General features: G+C 40.3%; 1 protein-coding gene and 1 long non-coding RNA gene across 5 annotated transcripts in view; one reads left to right on the forward strand and one right to left on the reverse strand.

The window, feature by feature from the left end:
• The window catches only part of CDK8 (cyclin dependent kinase 8), a 48,174-nt gene that overhangs the window by 16,170 nt on the left and 13,753 nt on the right, over window positions 1-18,251 (forward strand). For 3 of the 4 annotated variants that reach the window (XM_077341762.1, XM_077341761.1, XM_077341760.1), the window contains exons 4-6: window positions 2,747-2,887; window positions 14,124-14,181; window positions 16,463-16,594. In XM_077341762.1, the coding sequence (XP_077197877.1) occupies window positions 2,747-2,887; window positions 14,124-14,181; window positions 16,463-16,594 (331 nt within the window). Of the gene's footprint in view, window positions 1-2,745; window positions 2,888-14,123; window positions 14,182-16,462; window positions 16,595-18,251 lie in introns of those variants that run through there. The other variant, XM_077341763.1, reaches the window with a different exon arrangement.
• The window catches only part of LOC143839565 (uncharacterized), a 55,248-nt gene continuing 37,392 nt past the window's right edge, over window positions 396-18,251 (reverse strand). Inside the window, exons 3-4 of the long non-coding RNA XR_013231764.1 lie at window positions 6,435-6,642; window positions 396-1,347 (exon numbers count right to left, since the gene is read on the reverse strand). This is a non-coding gene — a long non-coding RNA (uncharacterized LOC143839565). The remainder of the gene's footprint in view (window positions 1,348-6,434; window positions 6,643-18,251) is intronic.

Consider the following 18,251-nt stretch of genomic DNA (forward strand, 5'->3'; position numbering starts at 1 on the left):
TCCCCCACATACAGCCAGCTAGGTGGCCTTGGGCTCGCCACAGCACTGATAAAGCTGTTCTGACCAAACAGTAATATCAGGGCTCTCTCAGTCTCACCTACCATATAGGGTGTCTATGTGGGGAGAGGAAAGGGAAGGAGAATGTAAGCCGCGTTGACATTCCGTTGGATAGAGAAAAGTGGCATATCAGAACCAATTCTTCTCCTTCTTCCCTCCCATACACCTTATACTACTGGTTTGACAGCTGAGATGGCATGGAGGTTATGCTTTACATGAAGAGGCCATATTTGTCCAGCTGATCTCTGCATCAAGAAACCATATTTAGCTATATGCCAGTTCACAGTTGCAAGTACAGTGCAATTGCGCCATAATATATGGATGCCATAGCTGGTGGCTTGACTCTAGCACATTTTTGCTTCTCCCCTAAAACTCCTTTGGGGAAAGAGTGTGGTGTTCTCAAATATATGTAAAATGGATCTTTGGTCACGCTTACCTTAGCTTTCAAATGCTTAGATACCAACATGTAATTTCTGGATGTCTACAGACTTTCCAGTTCTACCATATATTCAGAAACAAGTAATTGAGAAGTGCTGGAAAGCACATTCTGTATGTGTCCTTGGACAATGTCTGTTCTGTATCTAAAAATGTTCAAGGACTGGAAACCTTGGTGAATAAACCTTTAACAATGTGTGATAGTTCCAGCTGTCAGTCAGACAGTAGCTTGAGCTGTTCTTCAGCATTGTGTGTTTCAGTTCTACCTTCTAAAATTTGAACATGCATGAAGCTGCCTTATGGGGAGTCAGGCCATTGGTCTGTCTGACTGGCATCCACTTTTCAGGATCTCAGGTTGAGGTCTTACACCTCCCCTGTTACCTAAAGAGAATGTCAGGGATTGAGCTGGATACTTTTTGCATGCAAAGCAGATTTTCTTCTACTGAGCCATGACTCAGGCCTTGGCATTAAGTGAATGACAACAATTTTAAAGATTGCTATCAAGCCTTGAGGTGTTACTGTGATCTACATGTTCCTGTGTTTGTTTATGTAGAGGAAAATTCTGCCTGGCTGCTTATTTGCGCAAAGTACACCCAAAGCAAACGAAACCAATAGGCGAAAGGTTTTCTTGAGATTTATTAAATCCTAAATAATTTTGCAACCAGAACGGTGTCCCAGGTATTCAATCCCGCTTTCTATTGCTTCTTCAGTGGTTGCAATTATAGTCTTAATATAACATCATATAACATCACTAGTATTACAGGTACAGGATATCACATAGACAACAACTCTTCAGTAAAGGGGTCACTTCTTCAATTGTGCCCCAACTTCTTCAATTGTGTGGGGAGGGTTGGTCTAGAAATTAAATTATAAATAAATAAAAGTGTTAGAGCCATAAATATAAAAAAATAAAAATAAGATTTTTTAAAATGGTACATCAAACAGCCTACATAATTTCCAAAACACATATGATAGCAAAACCTTTATCCCTAAAAACACTGAAAAGGGGAGTTAGTGAGCCTATTAATTAAGATCACAAGAAAAGTTAGAACATTACAGCAGCTGGAACAAAAGGCCGGCTGGAATAGGGCTGCCTTAGAGCTTCTTAAATCTAGTCAGAGAGGAAGCTCTGGCTGTCCTTCCTATCAAAACGGAAGCAACCACCAAAAAGGCAAGTGCTGTTATGAAAGGGGGGGGGTGCATCCTGCAAAAGGAGGGAATTGCCAGAAGGAAAGAGTAGGGCATATTTAAGGTGTGGATAAGTGTATATATAAGGGAGTATATCGACAGAAGCATGCAATGGACTTTGCATATCCACATTTTGTGAAGAACATTTGAAATTTTAGGGGAGCAGCAGTGTTAGTCTTCCAGCTCCTTAAAAACAAATTTATTACAGCATAAACTTGTCAGCCAGAGATAAGTTATCAATGTATGAAGAATTAGTAGAGAGACATAGAGCTACAAGAAACAGAATTGTCAAATTAGGGGCTAGAGTTTCATAGAAAGGGAGTTATAATAAAGAGGGTTCAGAAAGCCCAGGCAAAAAGCTAAGGTCCATTCTAAAGAGCATAAACAGTCTGCTCAGGTTGGCTGTGGACCCTTCCAGCTGTTGATGAACTGCTACTGTACATGAACTTATAAGGGGGATCAACTGCTCTTCATGTTGAGCGAACCACCTAAAGTCCCTGTTGAATTTGAGGCTTATAGTATTGTATTTGTGTATGAATTCCAACAGCAGTTTCTCTTCATTCCCTTTCATATTTCTCTGCTGAAATGCCTCAGCTTTCAAGTCAATTATTGAATATTCAAGGAGGACCGAAACACTCCCCCACTGGTTTCTGAGTTTTCCCATCGGGAAAGTTTGAAACACATCGTGGAGCTTCTGAACAACAATCAGTCTTTCTGATGATATGCTTTTCTGTGTTATGTCACTAATACTGGCATCTTTAAATTGATACCAGAAATTGATACCATTTGATACCAGCCCTTCAAATTGGGTGTGTGAGTGAAGTGTTTATATGCATGGGGCTTGAGGACAAAAGACATGACAGTACTAGTGTACTAAGCATGAATACAATACTGATGCCAAAGGGAGATCATAACTCTTGCCATGGGAGAACTATGCACACTCCTTCGTTTAAATCCCAAGGAATGCGCCACTGGTTAATGAATGCAGGTGAGGTTTTGAATGAAAGCACAGTGTCAAAATGTTAGCATATAGGTTTATTAGGCATGCTTGTTTTCTGTTTTTCAGCACATTATAAAGTTTCACAGAGCTTCTAAGGCAAACAAGAAGCCAGTTCAGTTACCTCGGGGAATGGTGAAATCGCTATTATATCAGATTCTAGATGGTATTCATTACCTACATGCTAACTGGGTGTTACACAGGGATTTGGTAAGTAGTTCTACAGTGGGGATTAGAAATAGATTCAAGACTTATATTTAGTATTGCTTTACTGAAGATGTTAGGTATGGACTTACTAACAGTGGTAGTAAATGTCTAGTGTTTAAGCTTACGTGTGTTTCTTGTGTCTGTTTTTTGTGTCTGACAAGGAAAATGCTTTTCTCCTGTAGCTGCTGTTGTATTGTTAAATAAAAGCAGAACCACAATAAGAGCAAAATTATGTCTCATTGCTAAGTTGCATCTTTCATCACATAAGTGATATATCTTTTGAAATTTTCTTTGCATGCTAACCTTTTAAGGAAATAAAAAACTGTACTGCAAAGATCCATGTTACTTCATCACTGTCTTTGGGAGTAGTCAGTCAGAAACTCCTTGGCCAATGTAGCCATCTCCTGATGTTTGCCCTCAGCTTGTCATAATCAGAGGTTCATTGTGTCTGAACATAGATTTACTGTTATGCCTAATAATTGTTGATAGACTCTATCTGCCAGGATCATGTATAGAATTTGTTTAAGGTCATCTGGTTAACTTGACATCAACTCATCTTGTAAGCAGTCTGTTATGCATGATCAAATTCTTTGGTTTCCTTAATCTGCTGCCAATCACTTTCATTAGATAACTTCTCTTCAAAATAATTGTATTTTGAGATAAGCTGGTTCACTCTGTCTGCTTACATAATCCCTTCTCATTTTCTCACCTGTCTAAAATGCCCCAAACTCTTAAAGCTTTCTTGATAGGGAAGATGCACCAACCCCTGAGATATGAAAAGAACATTATAGAACTGAGTGCCAGCATGGGGGTAGTGGTTCAGAGTGTTGGACTAATATCTTGGAAACCTAGGTGGTCAAAAAGCTCACTGAGTGATCTTGGACCAGTCACTCTCTCGCCTAGCTCACAGGATTGTGGTGAGGATAAAATGGAGAAGGGGAGAATGATGTATGCCTCTCTAAGGAAGGGTAGTATAGAAAATTGCATAGTGAACAGTAAATGAATTACAATGTCATTCTGATACTTTCTGTGGTCATTTCCAAATAATATTAGATCATTGTGCTGAAGCAAGGGGAGGAGAATTTGAAAAATCCGCCATGTTTACTGCAGCCTGCTGTGTGGCACGTTGTCCATGGTTATCCCCTTGACTTCAGCTGAGTGGTTTGGGGGCATGTAGAGAATTGCTGGTGGAGTACTGAGCTAGGGTGTGGGGGAACCAGGTTAAAGTCTTCACTGCCATGCATTTCAATGGGATAAATCTCTTTTGGTGAAATCATTCTGCTCTGCAACAGTAGGATGCAACCCTGTATTTCCTAATGTAGAAAAATATATATATCCTCCAACTGCTAAATAAGCATGTTATTGGAGAGTATAAAAGTCGAGTAACTCCTGAAAACGGAATGCTTCACAGTTACTTAATGGCTTTCTGTTGTAGAATAGCTGATTATGCCATTTTGAAACTCCTTTGGTAGTAAAGAACAGGGTACAAAAAAAAACAGCTCTTCTTACTGCTTATTAGCTAGGTCATCCAGGGATGTGAGAAAAAAAGACTGGAAGAGGAATATTTGCCTTCCCTACCCCCATTTACCAAGGTCGCTGCTGCTGCAGTTTGAGCAAGGGCCAGAGTTTGACCACTGTCCTCCCTCATTGCATGAAAAAATAGCAGCAAGGACTGAAGGGTTATGCAGCGGGGGGATGTTGTGGAGAACAATTTCCTTACATTCCTTACCCTGTAGCTTCATGTCTAAGCTTGTTAGGTTACCACTACAAGAAGGCATTAGTAGGTGTTTGACAAGGTGCCTTCCTCCATTCTCAGCCCCCACTGCCCATAGCTCAGGCTTTGGAAATGTACTTTCTGCAAGATTATTTTATGCATGTTATTTATAGTCTGCCTTTGTCACTGAGTATCACCTATGAGAAGCCAACTTAGGGGAATCCATCAAGGTGAATGTTCTGGAGTGCACCTGAAGTATGTATGCCCATGTTGTCTTGCTTTTTGTGTCTGTATAAGATAGCAGTTTCAATAGCTTTTGATACAGTTTCTTGGTTTTTAGCAGTAGCAGTGGCATTGCTTATTAACTTAACAACTTTGATCTGTAAACAGTGCTAGGATACATAGCTTACATCACATACATACATCAGTTACGAAATAGCTGGTTTTACTGTTCACGTTTATACACATCTGGAGCTTTTAATGCTTTACTTAGAGCTTTCTGAACAGCATCTGCCGTGCTGCAGGTCTTTCATCTAGTGTAGTGATTCTCCCTAAAAATGTGTTACATCATAGATAATTTATCTTTCATTCTCCTGCCCAGCAAATGTCCCTGATGCTGCCAGTGAAAAATTGCTTGCAGCTTCCTTGTTACAGACCAAGAATTCAAACAAAAATTGATTTTTTGGAGCAAACAGCAGGATAGTAGGAATTGGTCCAGTGTATTACAGATGCTGCACTGATATGTGCAGAGGATCTTATGAAAAACTGAACCTTGTGATCAGCTTGACTCCCTTATGAGTCTCTTTGACCACATGGGAAATCAATAGTGTGTGTGAGGCGGGGTGGGGGGTTGTTTTTACAAAGGTTGGCTCAGTGTTCAAGAAAAACATGGACCCTGGATGGTCTCATGAAAATGAAAAAACTGAATTCTGTACAAAGCGGAATATTAGTGGAACTCTTTGCACATATGTTGAAGCTTGTGGATGCACCTTTCTGTCAAATGCACAGCTGAGGTTTGTGGTCATCCATGTTCATGTAGCACTGAAAGCAGAGAAGCATCAAGGACATTTTCTCATGTTTAAAGTAAAGCAAGACTTATAGAGCTAGACTGGATGAAAGCAGATGCCAAGAGTGTTGCATTTCTGAAAGTGATGGTTTGAGAGATGGGCCAGCTCAACAGACCTGAATAGGTTAGTCAGTTTGAATATGGTCTCGATTAGGATTCCTCGGTCCTGTTGAGTTCCTCCAGAATTTTTCAGGATGGAGAAAGAAGCTATGTAGGCAGCTGTTTCTTCCTGAAGTCACAGGTGATGCCTCCTTGTTTCCTCTGAAGCACCTTTTGCTTCATTGAGGTAGAGGAAACCCAGGAGAGTTGATCTGCTTTGGGAAGGAAGTTAATGGGCACCCAGAAACCCATTAGGAAGCAGCATAGTGCCCATCAGGTCATGTTGCAGGAGGGCTGGGCTTAGATGGTCACGATTTCCACATTGCTTTTTGGCTGTCATGGAATGAGTTGTTGACCTTAAAACTGCGACTGCGATTGGCAAGGTTTGATTCACAGCACAAAACCGTCAGCTGTTTGGGAGAAGCTTGTATCACATGGCCAGCCACTGCAGCAATGGGTACCTTGAGTGGCAATTATAGCAAATTTTCCCCCTCACCTGGACAACTCCAGGGGGTTTGGAGTTATGTACATTTTAACAAAATGAAGTTCATATCAATCTATTTTCTGAAAACCAGCAGATGGGGTCTAGGAATGCCACACATGAATGTCCTTGCTGGCACCACTCCTCCCCACCTTCTCCTACCTTGCCATATTGGGACAGAAGAACTTACCCAATAGAAATCTTGCCAGGCCTTCTCACATCCTGATCATTGCACGGTCCCCTCTGACAGCTGGGAGGCCACTTACAGCTCAGTTGCCCTTCATCTGTGAAGGAGGGGAGACGTATGCTGCCTGTTGAACGCCGTCAGTGTTGAAGAAGGCACAAAAGTCCTTTCCCTCAATGGATTGCTGCAAATCTCCAGTCATCTTGCCGCTCCCCTTTTAAATTGAAACAAAGGAAGTTTTTATTTGCTCTGGCTTAATAGGAGAAGCTTGGGAAACCCTGCAATTCATCATGCTTGGCATTATGCAGCAACTCCCAAAATAAAGAGGGGTGTGCTGTGTTCCACTGGGGGAAGAAATCTTCATGCGGGAACCGCCCATTAACAGAAAAGGTCTTAGCAACTATTGTAAATAGCATACTGTAAATGCCCCTCCTTTCATAATAAACCATCACTCTGATTACTTGGTTCATTGCTGTTCATTGAACAGGGTTTTGAGAACTCCTTGGTTTGAGCCAGTAGTGTTTAGACTAAGTTTTGGGGGACCTCAGCTGAACTTCTGCACTCAGCTATGAATTTCATTGGGCACTTTGGGCTGGTAACTCAGCCTAACCTGCTTAACAGGATTGTGAGGATAAAAAGGAGGAGGGGAGAACCATGTATACCTCATCTCAGAGGAATGGCAGGGTAGAAATGTGACAATTTTTTATCTGCCCATATTGCATGGCTGTTACCAACAAAAAATGTCCTTATTGTGCAGCACAGTCACTTAGGTAAGGGTCTGCATGGTCTGAGCATGCTTAGCTGAGCAAGCATGTTTTGAATAACAGCTCTCTCAAGGCAAACAGGTCCTAAACTGGGGACACAACAGATGTCCTCCTAACAGGTGTGCAATATCTGTGCTCATTCTTTCAGATCAAACATTTGATGCTTTGGATTTTTATTCTGAACCCTAAAAGTATGGCTGAACCAGTCCAGGAGCTACATTCACTTCTGATGGTATTCATAAATGACACAGTACTGTTCCCCCTCCCTCACAGTCTAGAGAGAAGCAAATGGAGCTAGGTCATCTGAAGGCATAAAGATTTGATGGTATCCTTATAGACTGTATTCTTGGCAACAGTTCTCTACAGTGGTTCTGAAGAAATTGCTAGGGAGGCTGAATTGTACCACCTCAGTTTGTTTTGCTTCATGCTTCCCTTTCAGTGATTTTTAAAAGTGATGCCTCAATGGGATAAAAGAGAGCATAGGCACTGCCCTGCATAGGAATCTGTCTCTAGATCAAAAAATAATATAGGTCATTGGGCAGCTAAAGTAGTCCTGTCATCCCCAGTGAAATATCTTGAAGACTGAAGTTTGATCTCTCTTTAAAAGCCTATACTATGTAATTGTCTTCAAATAAAGCATATCAGAACATGAGAGGCTGGATTAAATAAATTCCAAATGTCTGTAATATAAGCGGAAGTGATCCAAAGGCACTGATTTGCACGCCAGTCTTACTAAGAAAGAGGAATAAACGTTAAATATAAGATCCCTTAAGCCAGTGGTTCTCAACCTTCCTAATGCCGCGACCCTTTAATACCATTCCTCATGTTGTGGTGACTCCCCAACCATAAAATTATGCAAGTGTTTTTTCACAGAAATTAAACAGAAACTGACCAATGGCGTGAAGATCCATTGTTCATGATGATTGTATGAGTTGGTTTTTTCAAGGGTTTCTCAGCTCAGTTCTGCCTCTCGTCCCACTGAGCTGGAGACTCTCCTGGCGGGAGACTGTGCTGCACTGGAGGTGCTGCTGGAGCAGCTGGTGGCCGAGCGTGGGTGCCTGCAGGAGGAACAGCAACAGTGGCAGCTACCTTCCCCCCGTGACCAAGTTGCTCGCCCTGCTGCAAACCCCTTGAAAGGGTCATTGAAAGGACCCCCAAAGGGGTCCCGACCCCCAGGTTGAGAGCCACTGCCTTAAGCAAATTCCACTTTCTATAGCAGTTGAGTATGCTATGAATTTGTCTCAGTCAGTCAATCTTGCTCAGAAATGATTTGTGAGTAAACACTACTGTGGAATTTAAACATGGGAATTGTTGATTTAGCTAAACATTTTTCTCTCCAAAATCTCACTTTATTTAATCTTGGCAGGCATCAAGTAGAAGTAGGTTACCATAGACTATGCAGATGTTATACATGGAGCATATTACAGAAAGCTAACTTAGTGAGCATATAGACATGTAGTGGTCTCAAGTGTCTGTTGTGCTGGGCTTCTTCAGAACACCTAGCAAAAACTAGTGGTTTAAGTCCTGCAGGGCAATCTTCTAGTGTAATAAAATCTCATACTGGGATGCTTCTGAAGATAATGTATATATTTGGAAAATATATGTTCTGCATACTTGCAGCATTAAAGATGACTTACAATAGTTTTATGATGTTATACAATTTTTCATGTGAGTTCATTTCTAGCAGGCCTCTGAGGAGGTGGCAAATACTTTCTAAATTTTCAGTAAAACAGTGTGTGAATACAGTGTGTGCAGAGCACATTTATAAGATCCAAATCTTATCTGCATTTTCAACAGGAGATTAAAAAAAATGAAACAGATCTTCCACTGTAATTGCAATTTGAGTATGAATGGGAAGTTGTTTGGAATATTTTACACAATGATGGGAGCTTATTTTGGTTAAGTAAGTGAGCTCAGGCTGAATTGAAATTCATGACAGGATAGCATTTGAACAGCATTAAGCTAATTTGTTTAACTTGGCAAGTTTTAACCTTACTACAAGCATGGGAAAAAAGCAGAAGGATGCTAAAATGCCAACTTATTTTCTGTGAAAAATTGACTGCTCAGTCTTGCCTCAGTCAAGAGGCAAAAGACTCCCACAGATCCATTCTTCTAACAGTGTCACTTTCCTCTGGTATTTGGTAACTTGTATAGATGCAAGAGGCTTCTCCATTGGAAAGACCCTCTTACATCAGATAAAAGATTCCATGTGGTTAAGGAAATTGCCATTGTTAGAAGAGAGAACCTGTGGGTTTCCGGCCCAATAGAAAAGTTAGCATTAATGAGGATGCTACGTTTGGAAGGGCTAGAATACATTTAGCTGAAACTGACATGCTAGGGCAGGGGTCTCCAACATGGTTTCTCTGGGTGCATGGTGCACTTCAGGTGTTTTTGGTAAGGGGACAAAGACTTAATACAGCGGGGCTTCTGATAGCCCCTGGAGAGCTGATAGACTTTGCAGGGTTTCCTCTTTCTTTTTATAAGATTGCTTTGGCAGCACAGCACAAAGATCTTCACTGTGTGATTAAAGATGAACTGTGTATGGAAGGAATTATTTTTAAATAAAGTCAGAAGGCATTTGGAAAGCTTTGTTAAACAGCCTGAAAGCCTGAAATGTTGAAGAGTTACTATTACATTTTTGCATAACCTCACTCCTTGATATTTTGAGGTTAACAATCCCTGGTGTTGTGCCCGCTATCCTGGGTAAGAATTCCAGAGGTGCCCTCAGGCTTCAAAAGGTTGGGGATCTCTGGGTTAGAACATCATATTGAGCAAGACTTAGATCTGTTCAACAAGATGAAGATTGAATGATAACATTGGAAAATAAATGGGATGCTCTGAAAAGCAAACTAATGAACAGAAAGTTAAGATTCAGAAAGATTGAATAGAACAGCAGAAATAACTGGGCGATCAACTTGCTCATGTACTTAAGAGGGGGAGACTAAAGCCCCAAGATAATTAGCTTCTAGAGTGCCATTGTACTCTTTATCACACCAACACAGTTAATTCTAGAGTAAGCATTTGTGAATCCAAGTTCATGTCATTCATGAATCATAGGTTCCTAAGGCCAATGGATTTACGTTCTTGAGGGGGAGTGCCCTGTGGAAAATTAATATTGGACTGCATATTGGTTTGTAAGTGAAAGAAGCTAAGTTTAGAAGTAATTTCAGTATATAGACTCAGATTGCATTATTCTTTATGCACCGTTATACTTGTTCAGACAAAATGGTTTGACGGCGGTTTCTAACCTTGGCATAGTACACTGAATGGCAGAAGTCTAATTGAATGATTGTTCATTTTTAATTCAGCAGATGCTGAGCTTATCTCCTGAAACTTTAAGGAAGCATAAGTTTGTAAAGGAGTCCACTTCTGCTGCATCTGGAAAAGATTAATTGCCAAGGGGTTCCCAGTTTACATTAATTGCGTGTATTTGTGCTCATGCACATATTAGATTTTTTGTTGGATTTTTAAAGAATAAAATGCTATCAGAATGGTTGTGTCGTTACTTTGATTCTTTCCATGTAGTGTGGTATTTTGTTTTGTGTATTCTGGATCTTTATGCCTGTAATGATTGATAATATTATGACTGGAATATTAGCAGATGAGAGATTGTGATAATGATTCAGATCCAGCAGCACCTTAGAGCTCAGCAAGATGGGGACGGGGAAGTATAAGCCCTAGCAAGTCAAAACTGCCTTCATCATCAGATACGTCAGAATCTATCGTACCTCTGCACCTAGAGTTCCTTCTTTGCAACATCCCTCTCACCTTCTGATAGGGATACAAAGTCTCAGACTTCCATTCTGACTCATATCCGATGAAGGGAGCTCTGAGTCTCAAAGGCTTATCCCCTCTAAATCTTATTGTAAGGTGCTACTGGACTTGAATAGCTGTTCTTCTGCAGGCTGCCATGGCTACCCACTGAAACTGAATTTATTGGGAGGGAAAGCATGCAAAAGAATAAAATTTTCTGAAAGCAGTCATGAAAGGGTGAGAATATGCAGTAATTCCATGTCTTTATATCTCTAAAAAAAAAAAGACTAAAGATGGGCATCTGATTTTCTCTTTGCCTTGCCTGTAAACTCTCTCTTCATTGTTAAGAATATTTCCTGTTCTTAGAAGTAATATCCAGTGAGAAGGATGATTGCAATAAAGTATGATTGCACAAAATAGGAACTTGTAAGAGCTGTGCCATGGCAGCTTGACATTGTCAGAGTCCCCTGCAGCATAATGCAGTGAAGTTCTGCAATAACAATTCCTCTTATGTGATCTTAGTATCCAGAGCTTGTATTCTTGACCCTCTTGAGCAAGAAGCCCTTTTCTGTTTTGTTTTGCTGATGAGGTAGCCTCATCCATGGCATGTTCCTTGCACAGTATTATGTTGGAACTGTCTAGGCCAGGGGTAGACAAACTGTGGCCCTCCAGATGTCCATAGACTACAATTCCCATGAGCCCCTGCCAGCGAATGCTGGCAGGGGCTCATGGGAATTGTAGTCCATGGACATCTGGAGGGCTGCAGTTTGACTACCCCTGGTCTAGGCTGTGGACATAGAGCCCATGAAATTCTTAACCCCAATCCATCCTTTGTGTGTGCCTTATGTCCCTTGTGAGCCTGGCAGTAGAAAACCCTAAGAATTAATTTCTTCGAGACTACTTTTTTAAACATAATTCAATTTACCTGTAGACTTTTAGGGCGGCAGGTAGTAATTTAGCCATTTGATATGCTGCTTCTCAATAACATTTCCTTAACTTCTGCTTTCTAACATGTGGAATAACCTTTTCTCCAAAAGAGTGCTCTAATGAATGTGATTGGTCTTTCTGTACAGCCTCTTGACATGTAACCATTTTAAAGATTTATAGCTGAAATATATGGACTTCAATGGAAAGTCTAAACATAGGTTAAACATAGCCATGCCTGTGTACTAGCATCAGGCATGCGAACTGGATATCGTAATAGTATATGGCCTGGCTAATAGGAAGAAAAATAGTAAGTTGCATAGATGCACTGCCTTTCTACAACCAGTAGTTTGTTGAATTCTTCTCCTTTAGATTAGAATTTAAATCTCTGGAGAGCTACTTCATACACAGTGGACCTTGTTACACGTATGAGAAATACATGTTTGTTTCACCCATGGAGGTGTGGTAAAAGGCAGGCTTCCCTCATGTTCAGTCAAAATGATCTGAACATGCAGGAAATTCATTGATATGCCTTTGTTAGACTGATTATTTCCTGGTCTTATGAAGTTGTCCCATGTTGTAAAAGTTAGGGCTATTCTTAGCCATGCTTCTTTAATGTTTTTTTTTTAAACCCTGCAAATTATAGAAGAGCCTCATCTAGGCTGAGAGCACCAGTGATTTAGGGAGTTTCAAGAGAGACTGATTAAGCCTGCCCTGGCACTTTTCATCATTTGCCTCTGGCACTTTTCATATCCACTGAAAAGGAGTGAAACAGAGTTGTGTTCAGTGTCATGGCAGCACAGCAGAGGTGATAGGAGGGGGATTGGTAACAGGTGATCAGAGCAGGTGGGCTAACCAGCCCTTTAGTTAGTAGCAATCAATCCTCTGTTCTTGAAAGAACAGGGAGAAGAAATGGGGAGGGGGCTTTACAAATCATGAGACTCTTCCAAACCCCTCAGAATGAATCCCCTTCACTTAGTATTTTTTAAAAATGGTATCTGGCCTAACTTTAAGTTGTTATTCCACCTTCTTGTGAAATGCTTCTTTCCTAGAAGTGTTGAAATCACCTTTTGGGCTGATTTTATTTAATACTTACCATACCACTGCTACTGTAGTCAGGTTGCCTAATGGTGCTACATAGTAGGTCTAGGTTTCCTTAAGTAAGAACACGTATTTCAATGAAACTGTATTTCGGTCATCTTTAAACCTGTCCAGAATCATGCATATCCCTTTTCAAATCTGCTCTTCACTAATCCTTCACACATTTATGCTGCCCCTGTTATGATGGCAGTTTACAGCTGTTCATATCAAAGGTGTTTTCATCCATTCAAAGCCTTCCTAAGCTATTTTCGCCTAACTTGTTTTTTGATGTCTTAAAGTTCATAAATATGTGGTCACTTAGCACTTTCACAGTTGTGACAATACTGATATGGGGAAAATTGCCTTTACGCATATTTAAATGGTAATGTACTACAAAGCTCTGTGCTCTGAGTTGTTGATGTTAGATTTCCTTAAAAGAATAGTAGTCTTGAAATTTGGGAGGAGGGAGGTCTGAGAGCTGGATATACTGCTATATTTAGATGACTACAGTGAAAATCACTTTATATAACCTTATAAATTAACAACGTATTATTATTGTGATTCTCCAGCTCTTTCAAAAGTGTCATATTTTTTATTATCATTCATATTATTGAGGGGGAAAAACAGTGCCACACACTAGGGAATTTTAAAAAGCCTTAATAGCAGACCTTTAAAATTCCGCTGAGGGCTGACAATTCAGCAAAGGGGCGTGGGGAAGCATCTGAAAGGCAGGGTGTTCAGGAGGACTAATTGGCTGATATTTTAAACACTTTACTTTCATGGTTTCAGAATCTCTAGCTTCATGGAATTGTCGTACAGTGATTAGTTCACTTAATCCTGGAAAATTATGCAAAATGGGAGGGGGAGATTATGTTCACTACTTTTCTAATTTTGGATGTGAGAAGCAGGGAGAAGCAACAGTTTTTGTGGGTGAACTCTGACACTAAGATGAGATAGGAGAGTTATTGAAGGGAATCTCTATAAGAAATAGTAGCTCCAGATTGGCCAGGAAAGCTAATACATTCACTCCATGTGTAGCCTTGTTTACAAGGCACTATTTATGAGATACTCCACTGCATTTTAGTTAAAAAAATTGGAAACATCTGCTAATTTCAGGCACAAATGTTTAGGTTTATCTTGGTATATGTATTGTGTATTTATTTTTTTTCCACAGAAACCTGCTAATATTTTAGTTATGGGTGAAGGTCCTGAGCGAGGAAGAGTAAAAATTGGTATGTTTATATCTTTGATAAGTCCCAGTGTAGCATTTAAGACAGAATGTTCTAAAGGTTTAGTTGCATAGGTCAATAGTACTGTTAATGCTTTCTGGATCATAGATGAAAACCTTATCAAATGGAGAGGTAAAATCTATTAATGTGGACAACATCAAATAGTTTGGAGTGATAGAGAGCAACAGAAGTCCTAAATTTTCCTTCAATTTTGCTGAAAATTATTATTCTACTGAAAATGCTGAGTAATAAAATCTGGTGTTGGTGAAGGCTGGGTAAAATATTGTTGAGATGGTAGGCTGGTTCTACAATTAGAAGAAGCAAAGAAAAAAGCCCATAAGCATCAATTCAAGAGAAATATACAGAACAGTGTATCTTAAAAACAAGATGACAAGATACGTATTGGGACAGATTTTGGTTGTGAGAGCTTCTGATAATACAGATATCCCATTATTTAAAAAATTTATAAAAATAATAAACTTTAGTCCAAAAAAACACAAAAACTCCTTGTGCTGTAACCCATTATCTTACTGATGTGCTTGGCGTCTTAAGGGCATAAATAAGTTGCACCAAGGAGATACCCAGTATGCATCACGTATAAAGTGAAAATAACCCCTAATCCATATGAATATATTAAAAAAAAAACTTTTATTTACCCTCTGACTCCTACTTTTTGAGATGTTTTCTTTTTGCAACTTACATAGTATTCCATGGTTACATGTTTTTGGGTTGTACCAGACTATTGATCATAAATCTTCTAACCAGGGAGCCAATTTTTGTGCTTATTGTTGACTTTCAGTTATTTTTAACAGAAGTCAATCGGTGATTCATTGTTTAGTCCAGAAGGAATAGAATCAAGACAATGCTAAACACTAGAGTCTAGACTCCTTCAAGATTTGTAAACAAACAGCAGTACTAATACTGGCAGATTGTGTTCCTGTTGTCAACAAAACATGGTCAGTGAAAGGTTGATCAATGGCTAAACATATTTAGTGTTAATGATGGTGGTGTTGCTTGTGATGCAACTTAACCATTGTTAACTAGAAGTTGACCACCCACTCTTTCTGCAAGCAGTAGCTATTTTTGTATTATTCTGAAAAAAAATTGACTGCATCCCAGATTGGTTACACTTTGTTGATGGGAATGAAAGAGCCCTTCCTTGTAAGTCAAAAGTGTGATTAAAGCAGAAGACTCCTCTTATTTGGACTCGCCCAACTCTGATCCAAAGTACTGGACCTGCATTTTTAAGCACAGGAGTTTAAATATAAACACTGAATTCTTCCTCTATAGAGCCATAAAAGATGGATCAGCTTTTTTTTTTTTTTACCCTTAGCAACTAAATGCTTGTCTTGATTTTTAACAGAGAAACTTGCAGATCGCTTCAAACTCTTAAAAATGAAAATAATACAGTTTTTAAATAGGTCTGTGTGTAGAAAGAATGCATTCAGTTTAGAGGAGAAGTTAAAGGAGTTTCTCCTCTGGTGAAAATTTGAGATCTGCAACCTTTGCTCCATAATCTCAATATCCTTAAGAGGTGATTTATTTCTGTTTGTGCCCACAATTGCAGCATCACATTCTCATGTCTGAAGGAAAATGTGTTTTGGTCTGTACTCTCAAATAGGAATAATTCACAACAGTATTGAAATCCAGAAGTAAAATATTTTGGTTCTCTTAATTGGACCCTACAGGAAAAAAGGCTATATTGTCAGAAGAATCTGCTGCTTGAGACCATAGATGTGAATGCACGAGTTTACTATTCAAATGAATAAAAACTACTGAAACAAGTAAAAGTCGCAAAAATTGGCAGTACTTCCCATTTAGGCTTGAAGGAAACCCACCTATAATTGGTACATCTGTCCAGCCTCTCTAAGCTGCTTGTATTAGTAGAGGTGAAAGGTAGAAGGTGCCTAGTCACCTGGGTTGTCTAATTTTGAAATGTTTTTGGTCAGATTAGTATGTCACTTTCTCTGTTATACCTTCTCTTTATATTTTTTTAAAAAATGTTCACAGCATTTTCCAGTAGGTTGGATTCTCCCCTACTAGTCTGGGTTTCACAGCTTTCTGAGGACTTGATGACCTTTGATTCAGAACATTGGCGAATCCTCTGTTAGCTATGACTTTCAGTGCTACATTTTCCAGTAATATTGGGAAAGGTTCTGTTAGCTTGTTTAAGAGAGACTGAAAAGGCTTTCTGCCCGAGTGTGTGAGTTTGAGCTGCGTCAGTTCATAGTAAGCAGCCTGTATGCTAAAACGTAAAGCATTTTCCCCCTTCATCCCTTTGCAGCTGACATGGGCTTTGCCCGGCTATTTAATTCACCTTTGAAGCCTTTAGCTGATCTGGATCCAGTAGTTGTAACATTCTGGTATCGAGCTCCAGAGTTGCTGCTTGGAGCAAGACATTATACCAAAGCTATTGGTAAGTAATTTCATGTGCCGGTACAACAGATTATACATGATTTATCAAGCATATTTATGTTCTGGTTATATACTTGAAGTGACTTTGCTTGTGCAACCCCCCAAAACACTATTATTTTGAATCTGAGAATGACTGAATTAATGAGGTTCATAGGTGATGATTTAAACATGGGCCTCTCCTTTCTTAATTCGGTACTCTAAGCCAGTGGTCCCCAACCTTTATGAGGCTGGGGACCGGCAGGGCATTGGGCCGCGCCCGCGGGGACCGCGGCCGCATGGGCCACGCCCACGTGGCGGGCCACGCCCGCGAGCCCCGCCCACGGATCGGGCCGCACACGCGGGCGCGGCCTGCGCAGGTGCGGCCCGGCCCTGATTCCCTCTCCCCGCCCTCCTGCAGTAAGAAGCAGTAAGAAATTTTTTACTGCGGCGGGGGGGGGCGGGGAGAGGGAGCCGCGGCCCGGCGCCATGGCCTTTGCGGCCCGGCGCCGGGCTGCGGCCCGCGGGTTGGGGACCACTGCTCTAAGCTAGTAATGTCATATGTACACCATGTAACCAACCTTGAGTCTCAGTGAGAAAGTAGGCTATATAAATAAATAAAATATAAGTTCCCAATTGGCCTTGGAGTACTTACAGAGAAGTTCCTAGTCTTTTTGAGCTTGTGGGCACTTTTGGAATTTTGAGCATAGCGAATGGATACCACCACAGGCAGCTGCTGTGCGTGTCAGTTCCAAAATGGCTTCCATTAAGGGTTGAGGCCAATTATTAAATAATGGGAAGTCAACCATTTTCCCACCCTGAAGACAGCTGTTTATGAATGAGGTCCTTCCTTCAAATACAAAGGTGAGGCATCTTAGGTCATTTTGGAGAACAACCTCCTCTAGTGAGGTAGAGAAGGGTCTAGATGATTTGTTGAAGGAGTAAACAGACACCAGGAAACTCACTGGCAAGCATCATGGTGTTTCAGGCTTACACAGACATTCTGAGCTTGAATTGTTTACCTTAGGAAGTATGCTCAAACGGTCAATTGAGGATTGCATGGCTTCTTGCTTTTTCCCTCACCACTCTTGAGGGCTTTCCTAACCTGTGTCCTGTGAGATAATACATATAGTCCCTGGGTACCTTAAAGATCAGTCTTTGGGGACTTTTTTTTACCAAGACTTTGATGTAAATAGTATATCTTGGATAATTTGCTTAGTGGTTCCATAAACAGTTCCCATAGAACACTCACACTTGGTATATACCCGCCACGAGCCGCAAGGGAGTGGCGGGCTATAAATCTAATAATAATAATAACAATATATAAAAGTGTATATAAAAGTGTATATAAAAGCTAGCTTTGAAAGTTTCTTGTTATATTGAAATGCTGCCTTTTTATAGAGTATTTGTTCTAGAATATTTGCTCTTCCATTTGTGACAACAAAATTACTTTAAAGCAAGAACCAGGAGAAATAATGACACTAAATGCATAGCTGCTTCTAAAACGAAGTTGTGCATTTAGCTGTTGCTTCTGTAACATCTTGTAAAATTTGCTTGTATCCTTACATCTAAGTGATCTCTGTTTACCTGTTGCCACTCTGTCTTATTGGCTGCTAATGGTGGGAACAGGATGGGGGTGGGGATGGGAAGCAAGATATCAAGTCATAAGCAATTTGTAATAG

Source organism: Paroedura picta, chromosome 6, assembly GCF_049243985.1.
Source record: "Paroedura picta isolate Pp20150507F chromosome 6, Ppicta_v3.0, whole genome shotgun sequence".
In the NCBI taxonomy this organism is placed as follows: domain Eukaryota; kingdom Metazoa; phylum Chordata; class Lepidosauria; order Squamata; family Gekkonidae; genus Paroedura; species Paroedura picta.